Raw genomic sequence first — 20,714 nt, 5'->3', positions numbered from 1 at the left:
TGTGCTGTGTTTAGCACATCTTTGTTTAGGCTCATGTAGACTGGACTTCAAGCTGAAGCTGGGAATTGTTCAAAGTCCTAACATGTCATGTTGATTCAGGTGAGCTGATGAAACTTGATCAAATCAAGTTATAGCTATAATTACTTGAAAAATTACTTTATATCATTAAAATACAGTAAAGACTTTAAACAAGTATCTCTCACTTCTTTTCCTATGTAATCATATGGATTCCTAACAGCCATCTCCCAACAATGACCAAAAATGATGAATACACACATTTATTGAAACTACTTTTATTTCTCGTGCACACAGTTTAAACAATATTAACAGTCAAAGCTTGAAAATATGGCTGACAATCAGAACAACACGCGATTTTTTGGATCATTTCTGAAAGTACAATCTGAAGTATGGCACAAAATATTGCTGTGTACAAACTGTACTCTGCTTTCTGTGTTTTGGTTTATATCAGTGTAGCGAAAACAACTCATCCTATTTCACCACTACATTAATAAGTTATACTGTGTGTGGTTTTTTTTGAATCATCAAAATTACTCATGTGAATTTATTACACTACTATATGCACTCGCAAAATAATTCTATTCTTATTCAGTTTTATTATTGTGCATACTTTTAAGTACACACCAAACACAAACAGTAAAAACCACTCGAGGAAGCAAAAAGTCTCTAAGTGAAACATTTGACAGCTTCTCCACTATTGTTTGCAGCTGAAGTAACTTGTTCAGAAAATGTTTGGACTATAAGAAGAAGCAGTTTTATTTCGCAAAATGCACTTGAGGGTAGATCTGTTGGTTTGATGTGGTGTTTTCTTTTTCACAGAATAAGTGAAAACCATAAAGGCAAACGTGACACAGTAACACTGATTGTTTCCAAGGCACAGTAACAGCATTTCTTAATATTGATCAATCACACGTTTTTTGACTTGCTATGGCTGGACACATGGAAGCTCCCGCATCCTTCATAAACCCTGTAACAAATTTATAGTGTCTTATTCAGCCCCAGAGATACTAGTAAGGCCACAACAACAGCATCATAAAAGCACATTTCTTGAAACAATAATAGGTTGAATTACACTTTGATATGGCGACGACAGCTAGTGTACAATACTGTCGTGTCAACCCATAAATTCAGAATCATCCTGTTGTATTTAGGGCTTCCGAATGATTGTGATATGGCACTAGGAGACAAATGTGAAGCTCTGACTTAAAACATCCTCATTCAACACATTTCTACACTAACATTTACAAACAAAAAGAGAAGGATGTCTTATTTTACAAAAATGTAAGTATCCAAAATATACAGCGTTTTATCTGATATTCATTCCTATCATACAGTGAGAGGAATGTGAGCAGTTCAGGAGACCTTGGATTGTATATACACAAACACACGCCGCGCTCCGAAGGGTTTTTCAGGTACGGCTACAACGAAGTAGAACGCACATATAGATCAAATAATAATGAGCCAATCAAATGTTACTTTGAGGCTGAAGTGAAAGTGAATGATAGTAATACTGGATTGATTTAAGAGAACACATGCTGTATGTGTTTCTCCTTTCTCTTGCTCTGACAATCTCAAAGCAGAGGCCCCCTGAGAGTGAGGTATGATATCCCAAAAAATGAAACATTCTGGATCTCATGACCGTGGTCCCAAATCACCCTCTATGCCCTGTTGTGTAGTCAGTCAGTAAAAGCTTGAGGCAAGACAAGAAACAAATGTTTGGCAAACAGAGAACGAGGTGAGGCTACAGTATGAAATATAATCATCCCACGCCTCAGGTTATAAAGGGCGGGTTTCGTTTGTTTAGGACGGACACAGCGTGTGTGTTCTCCATCAGAACTGCAGCCGGTCGTCAAGAACTTAACGCAATCAGCAACTGATTAAAACCCAACAGTGAGAAGTCCTTTAGCCTGTCACACTCAATATTGAGTTCTAGACCTTAGGCAGTTCTCTATGAGTAAAACTAAGTACATACAGCACCGTAGGTATCAGACAATAGACTACAAATAAAGATGGATGACGTGTCGTCCCTTTCTCCCACTATCCAGAAATGAAGCCAAAATATCCTTGATAAGAACAGCGCAGGAGCGATTGGGGGTATAGAGCTGCAGTAGCACATGCTCGACTGATCAGTCAGTCTCAGCAGTCAAATATAATGTTTCAACCAATTTTATAGCGTCAAATAGCTAACAGAAAAGATTTGCAAAACAAACAACAGTGTGATATGAATGACCTAAAATGTCAGAAATCCACTTTTTAGTTTGGTACATGTCACATCCACTAACATGGAGGAGGCGGTGATTTATGACCTACACTGCGGCCAAGAAGCTCTGGCTTGGTTTCTAGGGAGCCGTCATGTCGTCAATCTTTATATAAAGCCTATATATGAGACTAAAACTACCTTCTGCCCTCTACCCCAGTCCTCCCCCGAAAGTAAAACAAACAGATTTCCAATTTTAAAAAGGATTTTGACGTTTTTCCATGGTGGATTGTTTTTCTCTCTCCAGAAAACCCAAACCTCTATTTGTAACTCTGAAGATTGTCGATGTACAAAGCTTCTCTCTAATCATCCCCTCCCTCCTTCTGCTCAGGCTTGTGGGTCGGCTTTAGCTGTCAAACCAATAAAGGTTCCATTTTGGGAATCATCCTTTTCCTTGTCGTTGACCGGAGAGTAGGAGGTGTCCTCTTCAGCAGAGGTCTGTCGTTTTAGATTGAGAAAAACAAACAGTATTAGAAAGATCAAGGATGAAAAAAAGCTCATGTCACTTGAGCTTTGGAGATAATAGAAAAAAAGTCTATGTCCTTGAACAGCTTCATAGAGATGGAAAGTCGTCCGTCTGCAAAATGAAACATGGGATTCAAGATGCACTAAGACACATAACTAATACATCAAGTTAGAGATAAGTTTCTATTAGGCAAAAAATAATAAAGATAAACAAAGCAAAGTAACTTACAGCATATTGAGCCTTGGTAAACACAATGCGCTTAACTTCATTCTGCACAGAGACACACACATTGACAAATACACATGCACAGGACCATTAGTGTGTGGTTAAAGCAACTGAACAAGTGACACTTAAATTAACACTTATTACTTATTAGACACAAAGCCAGTAAAGTGTGAGTCTTTAAAGTGAAATGAGGGGAAGAGGTGTGGTACCTTCTGTCTGCGGTCGATGACCAGGAGGACGACGAGGACTAAGAACATGATGACACCCAGGCCCACGATCATGAGTGGGAAGTTGGACACTACATTGACAATAGTCAGAAGCTTGTGCACTCTCGCCGCGGACGCTTCGTCTATGACCACACTCTGTGTGTTAAAAGACAAGTCCACAGATGCATCATTAGGTAGGAAAAGATAAGATAAGATAAAATAAGATAAGATAAGATAAGATAAGATAAGATAAGATAAGATAAGATAAGATAAGATAAGATAAGATTAGATAAGATAAGATAATATAAGATAAGATAAGATAGGACGAAACACGATAAAATAACACAAGACACAACATGATACTATAAATTAGGTCTGGACAACAATAAGATAAGATAAGATCAGAAAATCCTTTACTGATCCCTATAAGGAAAATTTGGTTCTTACAGCAGCCCAAGGTCAGAATAAAAACAGGTAAAAAAGAACAGAAGATATATGAAATATAATTGAATAAAATAGAAATATATAAGGTTAAACGTAAGACACTCCAGCAACCACTGTAGCTTCGTTCTACATAACATTTTTTCCAGACTTATAAAAGGCCACTGTGACCTCTGACCTTTGACCACTGAAATCTAACCAGTTCATCATTGAGTCCAAGTGACAACTGGTAATAATTTGAAGAGATTCCCCTCAATAAGACTCATGATATGACAAAAACCGGAATAACTCTTTAACATTTTCTGCATAAGAACAGAAAAACGAATTTGATGTCTCTTACCTCATTGAGGAACATGACAGGGAAGATTGTGTCATTCAAGGTTCTTGTTTTCCTGTTGTGAGGGAAACGAGTTTGACGCCGTCATACATTAAACAGCACAGACTCCCACACAGAGTTAACAGTGCTCGGCTGGTGTTTGGGTGCAGATACTCACGGGAAATAAGGCAATTTTTTGATCAAGATGTTGATCTGTGCTCTCTTGTTTGCACGTACAATCACTCCGGTGGTCTGCGGGAAAATAATAAGCATGTGAAATAAAAAAGGAAACTTAATAAAATGTAGTAGTGGAACAGAATGAATGTACTTAGTTAATGTAACTGTCAAGCACAGACTGCTCCCATTTTTCAGAAAAGAAGCCTTAGTATCCTTGATATTAGCCATCTCGGAAACACTCGGTATGGATCATGACCTATACTGCAAACAACAACCAGGGGGCGATCAAGACACTTTGGCTTCATTTTTGGGAGCTGTCATGTCTTCCATCTTTACATACAGTCTACGGCTTTTAGAGTAAAATGAGGATCTTGATGACAACAACACAGATGATGTAGTAGTGCTTATATGCCACTAGATGGTGTAGCAGTGCATCTAAATGCAGGAATGTTACTAATCTGAGCTCCTGAGGCCGACTACCTGCGGCCCGCTGACCTTACCGGGTTGAGGTCCAGGAACGTTTGGTGATGCTCTCTCTGTGGGGACATCCCCTTGATGGCATTCACATATTGATCCTCTCCCAGGTAGAAGTGGGGAAAGGAGGCGACTACTGGGGCACCTGCGTGAGGAGGAGAGGGAATTTAGAAGAGAAACAATATCACCCTGAGATGAACAAAAAACGAAAGTGATTCGGACGAGACACAACAAAACTCCCGTTGTTGACTTTGACAAATTGCATTCTTCATCCTCTGTGACACTTTTGCCACGTCTTTGATGAGACATGACAAAATAACTGTGACAGGAGGGACGTGAGCTGACTCCTCACGGTACAACTCATCAGTTTGGCTAATTCACATATTAATCAGTGAGAATTCTTTTGTCAACATACATTTCATCACGTAACACCCAAACATTACAAAGATGATCTGTACAGTTCATCTGGAAGGAGTGATTATATCGTTAAGAATATCCGTCCTTACTAGTTAATATGCTGATTTGTAAAGCAGGGATGTGCTTGTCTTGTTCAAAAGGGTATCGACTATCTACTCTAGGGCTGTGGGAATGAACTTCAGATGTCATATATATTGAATATTAAAAAACGAAATCCTATTCGAATGCGCTTTTTTTTTTATTCTATAAATTTGAGGGCTCGGCAACTGGGGCTCCGTGGCTGATCTGCTTTGTGTTGTCCACACAGCAAGGGCGGATTCAGAGGCGGGGCCAGGAGGGGCACTGGCCCCAGCTTAAATCAGATTGGCCCCTGTCCTTTCACGAGTCTTTTTTTTATGTCACTTACTAACAATGCTAACTATCAATATGACAGTGTGAAGAATTTGTGCCTTCTAAGCTTTTTGAAGCACACAATGTGTTTGAGTAAGGAACCCCCACCCCGGTCACGTCTTCCTACTTTGAACAACGTGGTTTTGTTTACGCTCCTTCCGAGAGAGAGAGAGCGAGACACGAACACAGAGAGAGAGAGAGGAAAAGAGAGCGCGCACAAGAAAAAACTGCACTTCAATGAATGTATGGAAATATTGTATGGATATATACATTGCAACTCTTTTGAAAGGTTCACTGTCGATGGTATGATCAACACATCATTTTCACTCTCAATTTTAATATTACTCCCACAATAGAACTATTAAGAGATGAAACTCGAATGCAGTGAGAAGATTGACAGCCTTAATCTACACAGTCTCACGGAGAATAAACACTACGACGGCGCGACTCAAATCCTCCCCTGTCCCTATCTGACCCCAAAAGTTTCACGCTTCCTGCTGATCTTATCCGGACACTGGAGAGGCCTCAAAGAGAGTCCCCGGGATAAGATGACGAGATATAAGCTGACCTTCATCCTGAGGACACGAGCTGGGTGTCTCGAGGTCAGTCTTCTGATGGAAATAAACAATGGACACATAAATGGTCTGTCACCAAACTAATTAATGACTCCTGTAAACTTTGCTGAGCTCCTTCCACATATTGTCAACCGGAGACAAATTGTATTTCTACACTATTGTCTCGGTCGCGACAAGCAACAGTACGCTCGATAAGGACATTTTTGGTGGAGTTCCACTTGTGCATATTTTGGACTTTAGTAACTCTGATTATCTGTGGTCCAGCTTTGTGTGTGTGTGTGTGTGTGTGTGTGTGTGTGTGTGTGTGTGTGTGTGTGTGTGTGTGTGTGTGTGTGTGTATGTGTGTGTGTGTCAGCAGCGACAGCAGGGTCAGACAGTGGCACAGTTACGAGGTGGTGGTGCTGGTGCTGTTGAAGTGGGGCAGAGGTGAGCGTTTTCCTGCTCCCGTGTTTGGCAACTGACGTTCGACAAAAACATTGGACACCCGGAGTCAACTGAGAGGTTGTTCCTGTAACGACCTTCAAGGTCAACGTAGGGCAAACACACACACGTGCACATATTTGTATTGCCGTACTTAACAGCACCATTAATCACTGCGTTTATTCCTAAACACATGAAAGCCGCACTTAATCTTCCTCACTCTTTAAATCCACCATGTTTGTCTTGACCTATACCGGTCGGCGCTGTGATTTTATGTTTTAATGAAAGTTTACCAGTGCCTGCACCTCTTTTTAACCCAATTATCTCATGAATACGTATCTGAACCGGAGCCTTTCCTTTCACCTCGTTTCATTACGCTATGAAAATCAGCTTGCACGCACTAATGCACCACGTCTGTTTCAGTCACCGTCAACAACCTTTTCACGCTGTTCTGCAATGAGCAGAACAGCGATTTACCTCAGGTTCAAAACAAAACAATAATTCACCACTAGAAAATGAGACGTTTCCAGTTTCTCTTGATACCCAAACAAACATAAAGTAAAAAGGTCCTACAAAGGTAATAAAATACGTTAAAAAAAAAACAATTAGTCATTATTTTAAGTACATGTAGAAAACGTGTTAAAAGTGCTGGTACTGTTCTATGAGAGGGAACCTGAGGACAACTGCGAGTCACTGAGACAATGCCTGGTCATATACCAGGCCAGAATCAGGTGACAGGGCTTACCGCCCCCTCAGCTACCAGGCCAGTCATGGTCAGATGGTGCCAGAGGTGTGGAGAGAGCTGTGTCACATGGGTCATTTAAGGAGTATTAGCAGCAATGGTGAAAGCAGGAGAGAAAAACTAAAGGAGGACTTGTAAGAACTACTGGTCAGGGAGGTTATCGGATAAAAATCCAAAGTAAAGAAGTGGAACAACAAATATCAGACAGTTGTGTTTTACAGAAATAAGGTCAAAATGAGAGTGTGTGGTCTTGTGAAGGATGCATGAGATAAGGGAGAGAGGAGAACAGATAAATCCTGAGTTGTGTCAACAGAGACTGTGTGTGGGAGGCATGTGGAAGTGCGATAGAGAGAAAATATTGTCGTAGAAGCTGACATTTACCTTTCCGACAGGGGCTGACTTTAAGGAGGCCCGTTCCCAGGCACTCCTTCGGGGTGACGCAGAAACCCTCATTGGCCGGGTTATCCTCCTTGCTGGCCAACACAGAACTCGGTGGCGTGAAGCGGTACGCCGGGATTCCCTTCACCTCCACTTCTTTTTCAAACTCCATGTAGATCGACCTGGAGCCAGTTCAACAGTTAAAGATTAATTCCACTGTTTTACATGCTTTTTATAGACCTGCAGGAATTTTAATAGCAGGAACTCTGCCTACATGGACACCAATAATCTGACTATTGACCTTATTCTGAAGAAGACAGAACCAAATTGCGAATCACAAGAAAGTGAACTTTTGAACAAAGTAACGTATGAAAACGTATGAATGACTTTCAATTTCTAAAATACCTAATTAATAGTGTGGGTTGATTTTGAACTTTCCTTTTGTACTGGGAGTGGGAATACAATTTTTTTTTTTTATTATTTGTTGTGTTATTACAGCTTCCAACAGAATCCCATTACTGTGAGCTGTGTGCTGTGTATCTGCTGCTCTGTCCTGTCAAGAGAATCCCGACAGTTCTCAGCGAGAACAAAGGGGCCTATACAGCGTCTGCCAACTGGCGGGGAGGACTCGGCTCTTAGCTACGCAGCCCACCTATTGTGCAACAATACTGTAAAGACCTTTCCCTTGACCTTTGCTGGAGAAGCCAAGTCAAAAAGACTGATGTGTTTCTTCACCAGAGCAGGACTGAGGGCCTCTGCCTTGTGCTGCCGGGCATGAGAGACTTACAATGTCAGGTAATGTCAGAAAAACAAAAACATGCTTTTTTGGAACGTGGGGGACAAGATTCAGAACAGCTCAGCAGATCAGACAGGTGCAAGGGGACACGGGAGAGATGTAAGAATGTACATGAAGTATGAGTAATATCTACAGTTGTAAAGTTTGCATTATAGCAGAAACACATTGGTCTTTGTTGTTATCATGATTGTATGCATAAAACCTTGTTTTTGTTGTGAGCTTTATTGTTTGATTTGTTTCATTAATTAGTTGTCTTTGCAATAAGCGTTTCAAGTCACCAAAATTTCGACGCATTCCAAAGCGCTGATTTTCCCAAAACAAGGGTTACTGTGTATCTGTGTATATCATGTAAAACAGAGTATTTGGAAATCCATGACGTCACAGCTTACTTTGCATGTGCCCTGTGTGGCTCTGTGAAATGAGCACAATGGCGACTATATGCCAGTTTCTCTACATTTGGTTCACAATGTTAGCTTGAATCAAAAGTTTGCAGCTGAATAAATAGCGTTCTTCTCTAATGTTTGCAAATCATTGATGTAGGCTCTATCGCCATCTATTGGCCCGACTTGCTCATTTGAACGATTTTAATCGTTTTTTGCAACCTTGCCTGGATTGAGATATTTAGTAAATTGAAGTTTGGGTGAACTCTGAGAACTCTGTGATTCTGTTTTAAAACAGAGGGGAAATGTCTGTTCTGAAAGATATACGTACGAGAATGAACAACGCCTGAGTCTGTTCTGTTTGTTTTGACTTCCTCTTTTTTGAATGACAGATTAAAACCTTGCTACTGTTTTATTGTTCTTTTTTCTTTTGTGAAACCTAGTCAATCAGGCGCCTTAAATTTGAAAACCAAATTTGAAAAAGATCACGCCTACAAGAAAAAGATTTACGTGTGGCAAAAGCTATTAGAGCGAAGACACCTGTCTGCTGTACGTCAAAATCTTGAGAGTTGTGTCTCAGCTGTCTGTAACATGGTCACACACGGAAATTCTTCTAGCACCTTATGTGTCCTGTAGATCATTCCCAGATGTCATCAAACTAAACACACGTTTCAACGCTGCTCTTACAGGGACGGAAAATCCCCTTGTCGAGCTGTGTGTGTGAGAGGTGAGCACATATGACTCCGTTGAACTCTTCAGATAATGGTAAAAAGTACAGGAAACAGGAAAGCTGCCTTCTGCCTTTAGTCACACAAACACCGACAGCAGTGATGAAGCCACCAGGCGATGGAGAAGTAGGTGAAAGAGTTCAGCAAGCATGTGGGAGAGAGGTTTTTGACACGCGTCCAATCAGAGTCAAAGGCTAAAACCAGTCCAATGGATTCTTTCCATGCTAAAAAACAAAAGGTTAAGATGTCCACACGGAGCTATTTTATTCAGGTCAAGGTTAATTTCTAAAATAGAAGCTCTCATCATCAGCAGAAACATCAGTAAAGCCTGCCCACTTATTTCGAAATACAGCATAACCCAAAGTATACATTCATCAGTTAGTTTCCATTTGAGTAACATTCTCTTTAAGCTTCCAGCCTCGGTTGAAGATATCCTGACGAGCCACTTTAAATCTAAATGTCCTCATGAGCATTGGAGCTAAACCTGTGTGGGAAAAGTCCTTCAGAGAAGTTACTTCCACATTTGAACAACTGGGCGGATGCATTCAGGCCACTTCACAAGAAAAACATGATGAAAATAGTTTCTTACAGCTGCTCGAGGACAGAGTCTTCTCCAGCTTCTCTTTCCCACATAATGCAATTTTGAAACTCTAACTGCCACTTTTTTCATTCTGTGAGCCTTTTTCGTTCTGTGTATACTGAAAATTTGCATCTTTTAATAAGACCTTATAATATAGGCAGCAAACGCTAAAGTGAGAAAACACAGGTCACCTGTGGAGCTGTTTGTAAGTGAGCAGGATGTTATGATAAGAATCCCTGGGATCCAAGGCCTTTGAACATACCATACAAGATATGAAACCCCCGCCCCGCTCTGTTGGAGACAGTCCAAAATTTTTTAAGTTTAGGTCATGTCCCAGATATAGCCATCACTTCAGAACTTATGACCACACCATCAGGTGATTACACCTCAGGTAACATGTTATGTATGGGCCACGAGGTCACAGCAGGACAAACACAATGCAAGTGGAAACAATAGAGCCATGATCAATGGTCGACTTTGTACGGAGCTATTTAATTTGTGTATATTTGTTAATATGCACCGATATCTAATATAACTTTTATTTTACAGACATAATATAAAAATGTATCAGCTGTTAATGAAATGAAATATTGTCATTATGTAGTTTTCTCCACACGAAACTGTTGTTTATTATTATCATTATTTATGTTTTAGATGTTTATATTGATCAATACAAACTTTACAAAGATGTGATTTCATGTTTTTAACCAAAGAAACGTTTTTTTTTCTTAATTCAAGTTTTATGCATTTGTTTTTTGATATATTTTGTTGTATGTGTGTTTTCTTTTTTATTTATAGATATGTATCTTAAAGTTTATGGCTAAACTGGAAAATATCAAGCATAAATTACATTTCTCTGTCAAATAACTGGTAACCGGTATATCGCTCGCGTAGCTAGGACGAGTTCAGGATTATTACTATGACCTGAATGTCTTCAATGTTGAAGTGTGCCCAGATGAGACACTGTGGTGCTGAAGTGTACCTGCAGAGGTCTGGGGTGAAGATGTAAATACGTTCATTCTTCTCCAGCAGGGGATGGAAAGCACTTCCATCAGATCCATTGATGCTGTTGCTGTCGTCAGTCTTCCAGAACGACAGCTTGCTGCAGAACAACATTGTGTCACAAACGTTTCTCATGTCTTTTTAAAGCTGCATCAAGAGAATTTATCTGCAGTCAAAAAAGCCTATAGAGTTGACACAGAGTATCTCTCCATGGGCACTTGCGAAATGCTTCTGAGAAATCTACGCTGCCTGTAAAGCAACAACGTTTTTTTTATCAGGGTAAAAGTAAAACTCCCTCTTATCAACCCCATCTTAATAACAGCAAATTACAATGTTCTGCTGATGAAAGATGTATTTATCTCAAAGCTGATTCCCAGGAGTAGGGAAGAGAATTGCTGCAGGGCAACGGAAGTCGAGGGAACTGAGACAACAAAAAGGGTCACTTTAAAATACATTATTAAGGCATTCCAAGTATTAGGATGTCCTGTGTTCTGTGCTACCAGCCCACACGAACAACAAACTCAGCTGTAACTGGCAAAAAGCGGCAGATTTGAGAAAGGTTCTAACCCGAAGGTTACCCAGTGAAGTAACGTGAGCGTGGTTGAAGACAGGGAGTGTGTTTGTTTGGGGGTGCGACAGTTCTACCTTTGACCTTTCCACGTTTGGACCCGGCCATAATCCATGTAGTTCTGCTCCCCGGTGTGGTAGACAAACTCCCCGTCGTTACTCCCGTTTTTCTAAATAGATCCGAACATTTAAGACATTAAAAAAACCTCATCAATTTTCGTAAAGCCATGGCAAAAAATGCCGCTGGGATTGATCAGCTGTTATTATTTGTGTGGGTGCACATGCCTTGTACATGAGGCCAAAGACCTTCTCCACATCAGGTGCGCTGGCGCTGACACGGGCCAGCAGGGGATCTTCGTAGCCCCACAGCAACTCATCCACGGTGCGGGTGGTGAAGAAGCCAGATCGAACGGCGGTCATCATGGCGTTCGCCATGGTCGCTTTCCAGAAACTCACCATCGCTTTGTTCATCACGGCCTAGAGACGGGATACGGAGCAGAGTGGTGCAGGAGACGTTAATGCAGGGTGACGTGGGATTGAGGAAACAAAATGCAGTAAATCATGCAAGTAAGAGAAAACACACTCCACTTTCCCCCACTTGGACGTGCACTTCCCTCTGTTTGTTTAAGTTTCACGACTCACCCACGCCGGGATGTCGACAGTGGTGATGTTATCCACAGCTGGATCCCCAACCGACCTCTCCCGCAGGAACACAAAGCTCTTGGTATTGTACGCAGACACCATCGTGCCATTCTCCACCATGTTCACATTGTCCTTGTACCTGTACTCCCTGTGCAAACACAACAAGACGTAAGATTCATTATGTTTTTCTCGAATAGTTCCCTTCACAGAGCAGTTAAAAGGAATTTAGGTTAATATCCCAGCGTCATTAGGTTTAACTTAGCAGCAGCAACTTTCATTAAGCTAAGCTGCTGATAATACTGAGCTAAAGGCAAAAGCTCCCGAATGCCACCCAACTCCAGACAGGAGTAGTAGACCTGATGATCACACTGCTGCAACCTGTCAGGCTTTAGACTTTAAGCCTGTCTACCTTAATAATATATATTGACACAGAAATACCAAAACAAATACATGTAAAAATATGTAAATAAATGTAGAAATACAATACATAATATAAACGAATGAAAAAATGTACGGAGCCGTTAATACATTAATCAACTAATAAAAGTATAAAGAAATCGATACATGTAAAAAATCAGTTTTGATCAAAAATATATGTAACGTTTATATTTAAAAAAGGTATGAATGTAGATATCAGCAACCTATTTATATGTTGTATTTTTTGTTTCTTTCTCTTCCACTACCCTCCACTGAGGGTGGGGGTCCGTGTTGACTGTACTACTTAAGTGTGTCTGTTTTTGTTATTTGTTCTGTAACCTCAAAACCTATAAATAAAGTATCTGGGGAAAGGATTCACATGACAGACAGAACAGGATGTGGGAAACATACCATAGATACACAGCTGTCTGCTCGGACAGGGACCGAACAGAACACAAGGGGTGAAGCAAAAGAAGCAGCAGCTGAGGAGCAGAAGCTGATGTTCCCACAAACGTTTGAGGCGTGTTGCAGATGTGATCAAAACCAGAAGACATGAGAGAATATATAAAACAGCTTCACGGGTTGATTTGGGAACATGTGCTTTTGAAATTATGCAAACCCATTTCTTTTTTTTACTTATCGTTGAGGCCTTATATTTATTTTACAGTGATCCCGGAGGAACCAGTGGAATTGGGGGCTGACCTGTGAAGATCATCACCTCCCACACATACAACCAATGATCTTTGACGACGTGTTATAGATTATTGAAACCGACATATTTCACTAGAGACACGCATGTGAGCCGGAGAGACTTTTGCGTGTGCAGTGATGAGCTCTCGCGTCCTACCTGTATGTGTAGGGTCCGACCTGGGTGACCTCTGGCTGGGCCCCCTTCAGGAACTCATCCACATTGGTCACGTTGAAGAAAAAGAACTCCATGTAGACCGGAGGGGGAGGGGATTTCCAGGACTCAAACACACGGCTGCCCTCAACCAAAATAAGCTCCTGTTCAAACATAAAGAGAAAATCGATGCCCATTTAATTCAGCTGCATTAACAGGAATTTACTTGTGTTTTCATCCGTTTGTTTGATAGTTTGCCGGTTTATGCAAAAAATACACAACCAATTTCCATTTAATTTTGTGGAGGGGTGGGGCATCACTCAAGGAAGAACCCATTCACCTTTTGATGATGATTTACCAGAGAATTCTTCATGGATATTGATGAAAAGATAGGGCACTGATATTTATTCATCCACAAACTGGAGCTGGATGAGCAGCAGAGGATCAATGAATGGATGGGAAGATAAAAAAGACAGTTTGAAAAATAATAATCAATTTAAGGTCCTTCAAGGATTTTTGCATCCGGTCACTAACAATGAAGAAAACCTTTGAGAAGAAAAGTTGATTAATTTGTAGGTTGGAACTGACTTTTGCATTTGTCAAGTCTTTCTCTCGCACTGTCACTATTAAGCGATGGAGTGTTAAAAAGGTGCAGAAATCTTGGCAAACAGCTAACACGTGTTTTGTTGTCTCCACAGTCTGTTCCGAGTAAAAACAAGCCAGGGAACAAAAACATCCTCGGGGGGTCACGGAGGGAAGAGGCTGTCTGAGATTAAGACAGGCGCATTGGCTGCACACATGAATGGTATTAGGGGGAGACCCTTCCACAGTGGCATTGTCAGTGGTTGCTACTGACAATGGGCTACATTGGAGGGGGGGGGGGGGCACTGACAGATCATGTGATGTGGAGAGCTGCGTGCCCACTGGCTGCACGGGACCCCGACCCTAATCATCTGAGCCACATTCCTCAGCACCGGGCGTTATGAGGCCCCGATAGTGAAGCGCAGGCACAAACTTATAATATCCTGCTTCATTACACATTATGTCTCCACAGATATCACCGCCTCCGGACAACGACGCCCTGACTCGACCGCAGGAATCTTTCGAGACTCTGGAAAACAGGGACTGAGAGACGCAAGATGGGGGCAAGATAATTGGCGTGAGCAACAAGACACATGAGGAGGAAATCTGGCGTTGGCCTAATTGTGTCAGATTTGTGTTGAAGTTGAAAGCGAGACTTCGACATGAAACAAGCCCCTGAGAGACAGCCAACCAATGAGTGCCATCAGCTTGGGGCGCCGGACCCCTCCTCCTCCTCCGGGTTCCCTCATACTTATTCAGAGACACAAGTTTAGCTGAGTAGTCAAGGACAATAAAGCTGTCACCTTGGCTAGAGGAAGGGACAGCGTGGTCTTTCTATGTCATCCTTTCTATGCTTCGGCCTGCTATGGCAAACCGCCCAGCATGCTGCATGAAACCCCGCGTGGAAAACAGGAACACAGAAACCCTCTCATCTCAACGTTTACACAACTCCCCACACGAAAACACATGTAGCAGGTGAATAAACAAATACAATAGGCTACCTCTTTGATGTGGAGACGGGCTAACACATAGACGTGAATAAAACTGGCAACAGCAAGAGGCTATTCTCCAAATCCTCCGGTCGTGGTCCACAGGCTTTGCATTCTCGAAAACGGGTTGGTCTCAATAACAACAGTTTGGGCCAGAATGAAAAAATCATTGATCGATGGAATTAATTTACAAAAATAATTTAATGCTATGAAATATGGGACAGACATACACGGTCAGATGAGGATGACGGAAATGAACTTGGTCAACGCCGTGTTTTCTTTCTCATCATTTATTTTTCGCACAGCAACAACGATGAAGATATTTAGCATAACACCGGCTAAACATCGGCATCTTAGCATTGAAATTGTCAACATGGTAGCAAGCTGCAATAAGCATTTAGCTTAAAGCAAAATTTGGCACAAAGCATATTTTCTCTCTATAAGAATTTGATCTTTCACCATTTCTAAATGACACAGAGCATCTTTTGGTGTAATATGTTCTGCAAAAACGTTTTCATAATTTTGGCTGCCAATCCAGAGACTTTCCCAATAAACCAAGCAGTGTGAAAGTGATTCTTCAAACTGATGCAACCGGGGTAAGGCAGTAACTTGATACGGCTGTAATATATATACTACTGGACTTTGACAATATCATGTAATAAATACTCTTGAGAGGCGGAAACTACTTTCACAAATCTGTGCTTGGGACCTAGATACTGTTTCTCTGACCCTGTAGATTTAAACTATGTGGAAACAGTAGAGCTCATTCCTCGCCAAGGCCCATCCGTCATCTTAAATTCAAGCTTCACCAAATTTCACACACTCATAAATGTCATGAATTATTTCCTGTGAAATTCATGAAAATATCATCTTACAATTTTAAAGAAAGTGTAAAAGATTACTGGTCTGGATCCAGCACAAAATGTAATGGGTACTTCCCCGTTTGACCACATCCTTCCACCAGCTTTTGCAGTTCTGTCCAGTAGTTTCTACACAATCCTGCTTACTAACAGACTAACTAACAAAATAGAAGGGCACTTGGAGATCGCACACCTCCATCAAGGCCCAACAGTCAATCTTTATTTGGATCTGCACATTTCTCACACGTATAACTATAAACATGCCTGATTTATTCATCACGAGCCATTAATTATATCCTGGGAAATCAGTGAAAGTTACAAACACATTGTCTCAATGTTAAAGATGTTAGGAAAGGTTTCCCCCCTGACCCAAACCACAGCCTCTCAGCAAGTTTTGTGGTAATCCGTCCAGCTATTTTTGCAGAATCCTACTAACTGTTTTAAGCACTGACTAGTTTGTGACTGGAGAGCCTCGCGTAAACGTGATTACATAGTCCTACGTGTCTGTCAAAGTTTAAACTGCAATAATGATCAAATCCACCACCACCACACATCTTGGTTACATGCATAATACAACGACTGCTTATCTATGTGGCCTCATAGACTGCTGCCTGTCACTGCATGAACTTCAACAGCATGACATGTTAAAAAGGTGGAACTGAGGACGCCAAGGTCGTGACATCAGCAGCATTAAATCATGTTTGAAAACATGTCGGGGGAATTCACGCCAGTCCAGATGGAATGTCCATTAAGCTACCAGATTCAGTTTATTACATTAGAAATGTGCACAAAATAAAAACAAATTTATTATTCCTATTATTCTATTCCTTAAACATCTCTATAAATTCAGGTTTTCTCGGTTGCTGTGTTCTCAGCATTACGACCAACTCCCTGCACAGGAAGACCTTGAGAATACGTTTCCTGACCTCTAAAGTCAATAAGCCTCTGATAAAAGCCATTTGATACATGCTAAGCAGGTTTGATAGGAAAATAAGGATGAAGGTGTGCCATATGATAATATTGAATACGGGCCAACAATGCATTTTTTTTCTCTGTTATCAAAGTTAACTGAACCTTGTGGGAGCGACTTGAACTTCACTATCTAAAATACTGGAAATCCAGGAAACCTCTGGATTGAAATTTACAATGATTAGTTTTGAAATAGTAATAACAATAATACGCTTAAACAAGCGTTCATTGATTCCTGCACCTTTGGAGCAACTGAGAGCTGCAGGATGAAACAGAGCGGGCACAATGAGAAAACAGTGGGACCTGCAAGAGAGCGCTCATGTTAGCAAATTTAAAAGGCCATATATCAGGTTAAAATCAGTGATGAAGCCACATCGACGCTCCTCCTCCCACGAAGAATGTGAAGCACCAGCAAAGCAGAAGGCCACAGCTGCATCAAATTCACCCACGTGTCATCAAACACTTATCAACAAAAGCTCTTTAATCTTGTTGTCAATACAAGTTGAAATCTGCGTGAACTTCCTCCACTTGCATCACACCTTTTTTTTAAAATATTTTTTCTCTCAGTTTTTGGTCAGTTTTACATCCTTGTGGTGTTAGAGATGTCTTGAACACGCCCACTCGTTTTCCTGTTGTGTTCTCACATGCACTCTCACTCAAATATTTCTTTGCTTTCAGATACGACTGAAATAACCCTATTTTCAGGAATTTCCCCTCTAAAATGTCCAGACTTTAGTGCGTATCTGAAAGCAGCTAAGGGGAGGCTTTTTAAATTCTGCCATAGCCTGACTTAATTCAAACTGCATCTTTGCTACAAAACTCCCCATGAGTTCAGGAACTCAGTGTTTTTCTTGTGATGTGCTGATTTGCTCTCAGCAGCTTTTTCCTTTGGCATGTGGTAAAAATACCAACCAATACCAAAACAAGCAATTCAGACCCAGCCCTTTGATATTCTTAGCTGTGGAATATGCCTATGAACCAACTCCTGGTATAATGACAAGTAGTGAGGGCAGAAGCGCACATCAGTGGCTCATCAGGAGTTCTGGATCTACCGTCTGCTGGGAACAGAGGAAGTGTTTCAACACAAGGTCAAGCATTGTGTTGAAAGATGCACTGTTTCTAAATGGGTTATCGAAGTGTGAGAAAGAGAAAGTCTGGCTGCACAGTGCGGGTCATTGAACCCTTGACCTTTCCCCCACCATCCGAGGGAGGTTGATCTACTTGTAGGAGCAACACACTGTCAAGTTCAAGGACAAATCACAACAGACAGTTGCAGATCTACAAGATAATTCATTTTAATAAACTAACAAGTTTGTTTTGCTGCTGCAATTCGTCTCGATTAGTAACAAAATAATCAACTTTTTTTTGTATATTTTGGTCAAATCAGTTCAGTTATTTGTGAAAAGAAAATAGCAAAATGGACATGTTTTCGGATTCTACAGGGTAGAGCGCTCGTCAGCCATTGGATCCCAGTCTTCCTCATCTGCATGCCGAGTGTCCTTAGGCAAGATCCTGAACCCCTAATTTCCCCTCATAGACAGAAAAGTGCTTTGAGTGGTCATCAAGACTAGAAAAGCGCTATATAAATACAAACCATTTACAATTAGAAGATTTTCTTACTTCCTTTGTCATATATTCATCACAAGCTGATTATTCTTATATTTTGTTGAACACAACAAGACGTTATCTCCAGCTCAACAAAGCCAGAGGCCCGTTTTCCTAAATCTTCACAGTCTAAACGTAAAGACTCTAACCAGCTGACTGATCAATAGTGAAGTTTTCCGGTCAGATCTAACGTCTCTGTATCCTAGTGAGTGTTAGAGGTTTGCCCTAGTACAGCCACACACCTCCAGCTTAACCTAGTTATTTGCAAACAGTACATGGTGTGACTGGGTGAGGTGCAAACCCGTCAGTGCCACCGTCTGATAAGGCAACATATGTAAATACTACATAATATGCAATGCTTGGCTTTCCAGGTGGATTTGAGTAGAACCTGTTTGACAACTCACTTTCTAGAGAATAGCTGTTACTTCTCGGCCTAAAATCAACATGTAAAAAGATTATTAAAGTTCATAAATACAGGATTGATGGTCTATTGTAGAAACCTCATAGGCGACTGACTTTGCTGATAATGGCTTAAATGTTTAATTGGCAAAACCTGACTTATGTGTCAGGTTTCGCCAGTTATGTGTTAGTCTCAACCTGATTTACACATAATTGATCGACCTCAGATTTTATAACTAGATTTTTTTGGGCCATATGGACCAGTCCTATGGTCTCCATAGAGAAAAAAGAATACGGGCCAAGTGTCACTGGAGTTCACCAACCTGCTTTTAAAATATGATTATGACCTGTATTTTATATTTCAATGAGTGATAATGATTGTTATATCTGCTTTCTGTTATTTGTAATTCTGTAAAGTGCCTTTGAGCATTTTTATAAGTGTTATACGAACAAAATGTATATCTATTATCTCCCTTTTTAACCTGGTTATTCAAATACTGTTACTGTTAACGAGAAATAAACTAGTTATCAACGTTAATAACCCTATAAATTACAGCCTATGAAGCTTTTATGAATGGTGCCTTATCAGAAAGTTGAGCCATACTCAAGTTTTTTTAATTGGGTTGAAGACATTTAAGATTCAATACCTGTAAGCTTTGTTGTTTAAAAGAGTCATTGGAAAGGAACCCATCGTTATCAGCAGTCTGTACCCTGCACTCTCAGCTTGTTCTCACTTCATTGGAATAGCGGAGGGGTGAAGACGTGAGGGTGAAATTTATCTGTCTGTCTCTCTATCTGCTTGTTTGTTTGTTTGTTTGTTTGTTTACCTTCTTGAGTCGGTTTTCCACCACCGTGCGGAAAGTCTGCAACACAAACAGACCGATGCCTGTGATCAGCAGACCTGCGCAGATGGTCCCCACCGCGTAGATCGCGCAGGATCTCCGTGTCATGGCTGCAGGTGCTGCAGAGACCCTCAGAGGACGGAGGAGGACTTGTCTTCACTCCTCAGACACCGATTCGAGAACAGCTGCGAATGAACAGCTCTGATCTTGGTTTATTTCCCTGCTGCTGCTCTTTAGTTGAAATAAAGTTTTTTTTCCAGTGTTGTCCGAGGAGGAACTTTAAAATAAAAGTGCCGATGGGAGTTGTTTGTGTAGTTCCCGAGTCGCGCAGGGCTGCGTGTGACCACTCTTGGTTATTAATGAAGTCGGGCACCACGAGGACCCTGCTCTCCGTCTCCAGTGGCGACCCCCGGGTGCGCGTGAACGGTACGTGTACTACAGAGCCGCGCCGTATTTGTAGCGGTCCTGGAGACGCGCCCTCCCGCCGAGCGAGGGCGGCGCTGATTGGTCCAGACCAGTGTGCTGAGGGAGTGATGTGTGGGGGGGAGGGGGGGCTTGGGGGGTAACCCGGGTCACTCATGTGGGGAGTTATTATGGGATATTAAGGCGCCTGCAGGAGCAACTTTTTGTGAGACCAAAACCTTCATGGCTCTGCACCTAGGATCACGGTCTGGTGCAAACAAGAGGATTTGTTTGTTTTGCAACGAAAAAAACAAAAAAATTAGAGAAAGAAGTGTGTGTGAGTTCAAGACTGAGAAGGCGGAACCAGCCTGGCTTATACACTGAGTTATACACTTATACCAGCTGAGTTTGAAATGTATGGTTTCTTTTTAGTCGCAGAAATACATGTGTGCAACATCTGGTTGGTGACGCTTCCCTGAGAACTCTTTGGTTATCATGGGTTTATACTTAGTATTGCGTCAAGGTCAATCATTATAAATATCAAACACCAACATAACTACCTAGTTACCTACCTAGCCTAACTGTATTTAATAAACATATTTGAGATTTTA

At 41.2% G+C, this 20,714-nt stretch overlaps 1 protein-coding gene across 2 annotated transcripts; it reads right to left on the bottom strand.

The window, feature by feature from the left end:
- Positions 1–277: 277 nt before the first annotated feature.
- On the bottom strand, positions 278–20,149 carry LOC133014265 (lysosome membrane protein 2-like). 2 transcript variants are annotated; one of them, XM_061081459.1, is made up of 13 exons: positions 19,687–20,148; positions 13,462–13,619; positions 12,198–12,345; positions 11,841–12,032; positions 11,634–11,725; positions 10,969–11,088; positions 7,506–7,684; positions 4,607–4,725; positions 4,108–4,181; positions 3,954–4,005; positions 3,176–3,328; positions 2,970–3,011; positions 278–2,713 (listed from the first exon to the last, which is right to left on the bottom strand). In XM_061081459.1, the coding sequence occupies exons 1-13, from the start codon at positions 19,807–19,809 to the stop codon at positions 2,603–2,605; spliced, it is 1,563 nt and encodes a 520-aa protein (XP_060937442.1). In that variant the 5' UTR covers positions 19,810–20,148; the 3' UTR covers positions 278–2,602. The 2 variants fall into 2 exon arrangements, with proteins under 2 accessions (XP_060937442.1, XP_060937451.1); XM_061081468.1 differs by lacking the exon at positions 2,970–3,011 and having other exon boundaries at positions 19,687–20,149.
- Positions 20,150–20,714: the final 565 nt, after the last annotated feature.

This window comes from Limanda limanda, chromosome 1, assembly GCF_963576545.1.
Source record: "Limanda limanda chromosome 1, fLimLim1.1, whole genome shotgun sequence".
Classification (NCBI taxonomy): Eukaryota; Metazoa; Chordata; class Actinopteri; order Pleuronectiformes; family Pleuronectidae; genus Limanda; species Limanda limanda.
Note: the sequence above shows the minus strand (reverse complement) of the source record. Positions and strands in the feature narration are given on the sequence as shown.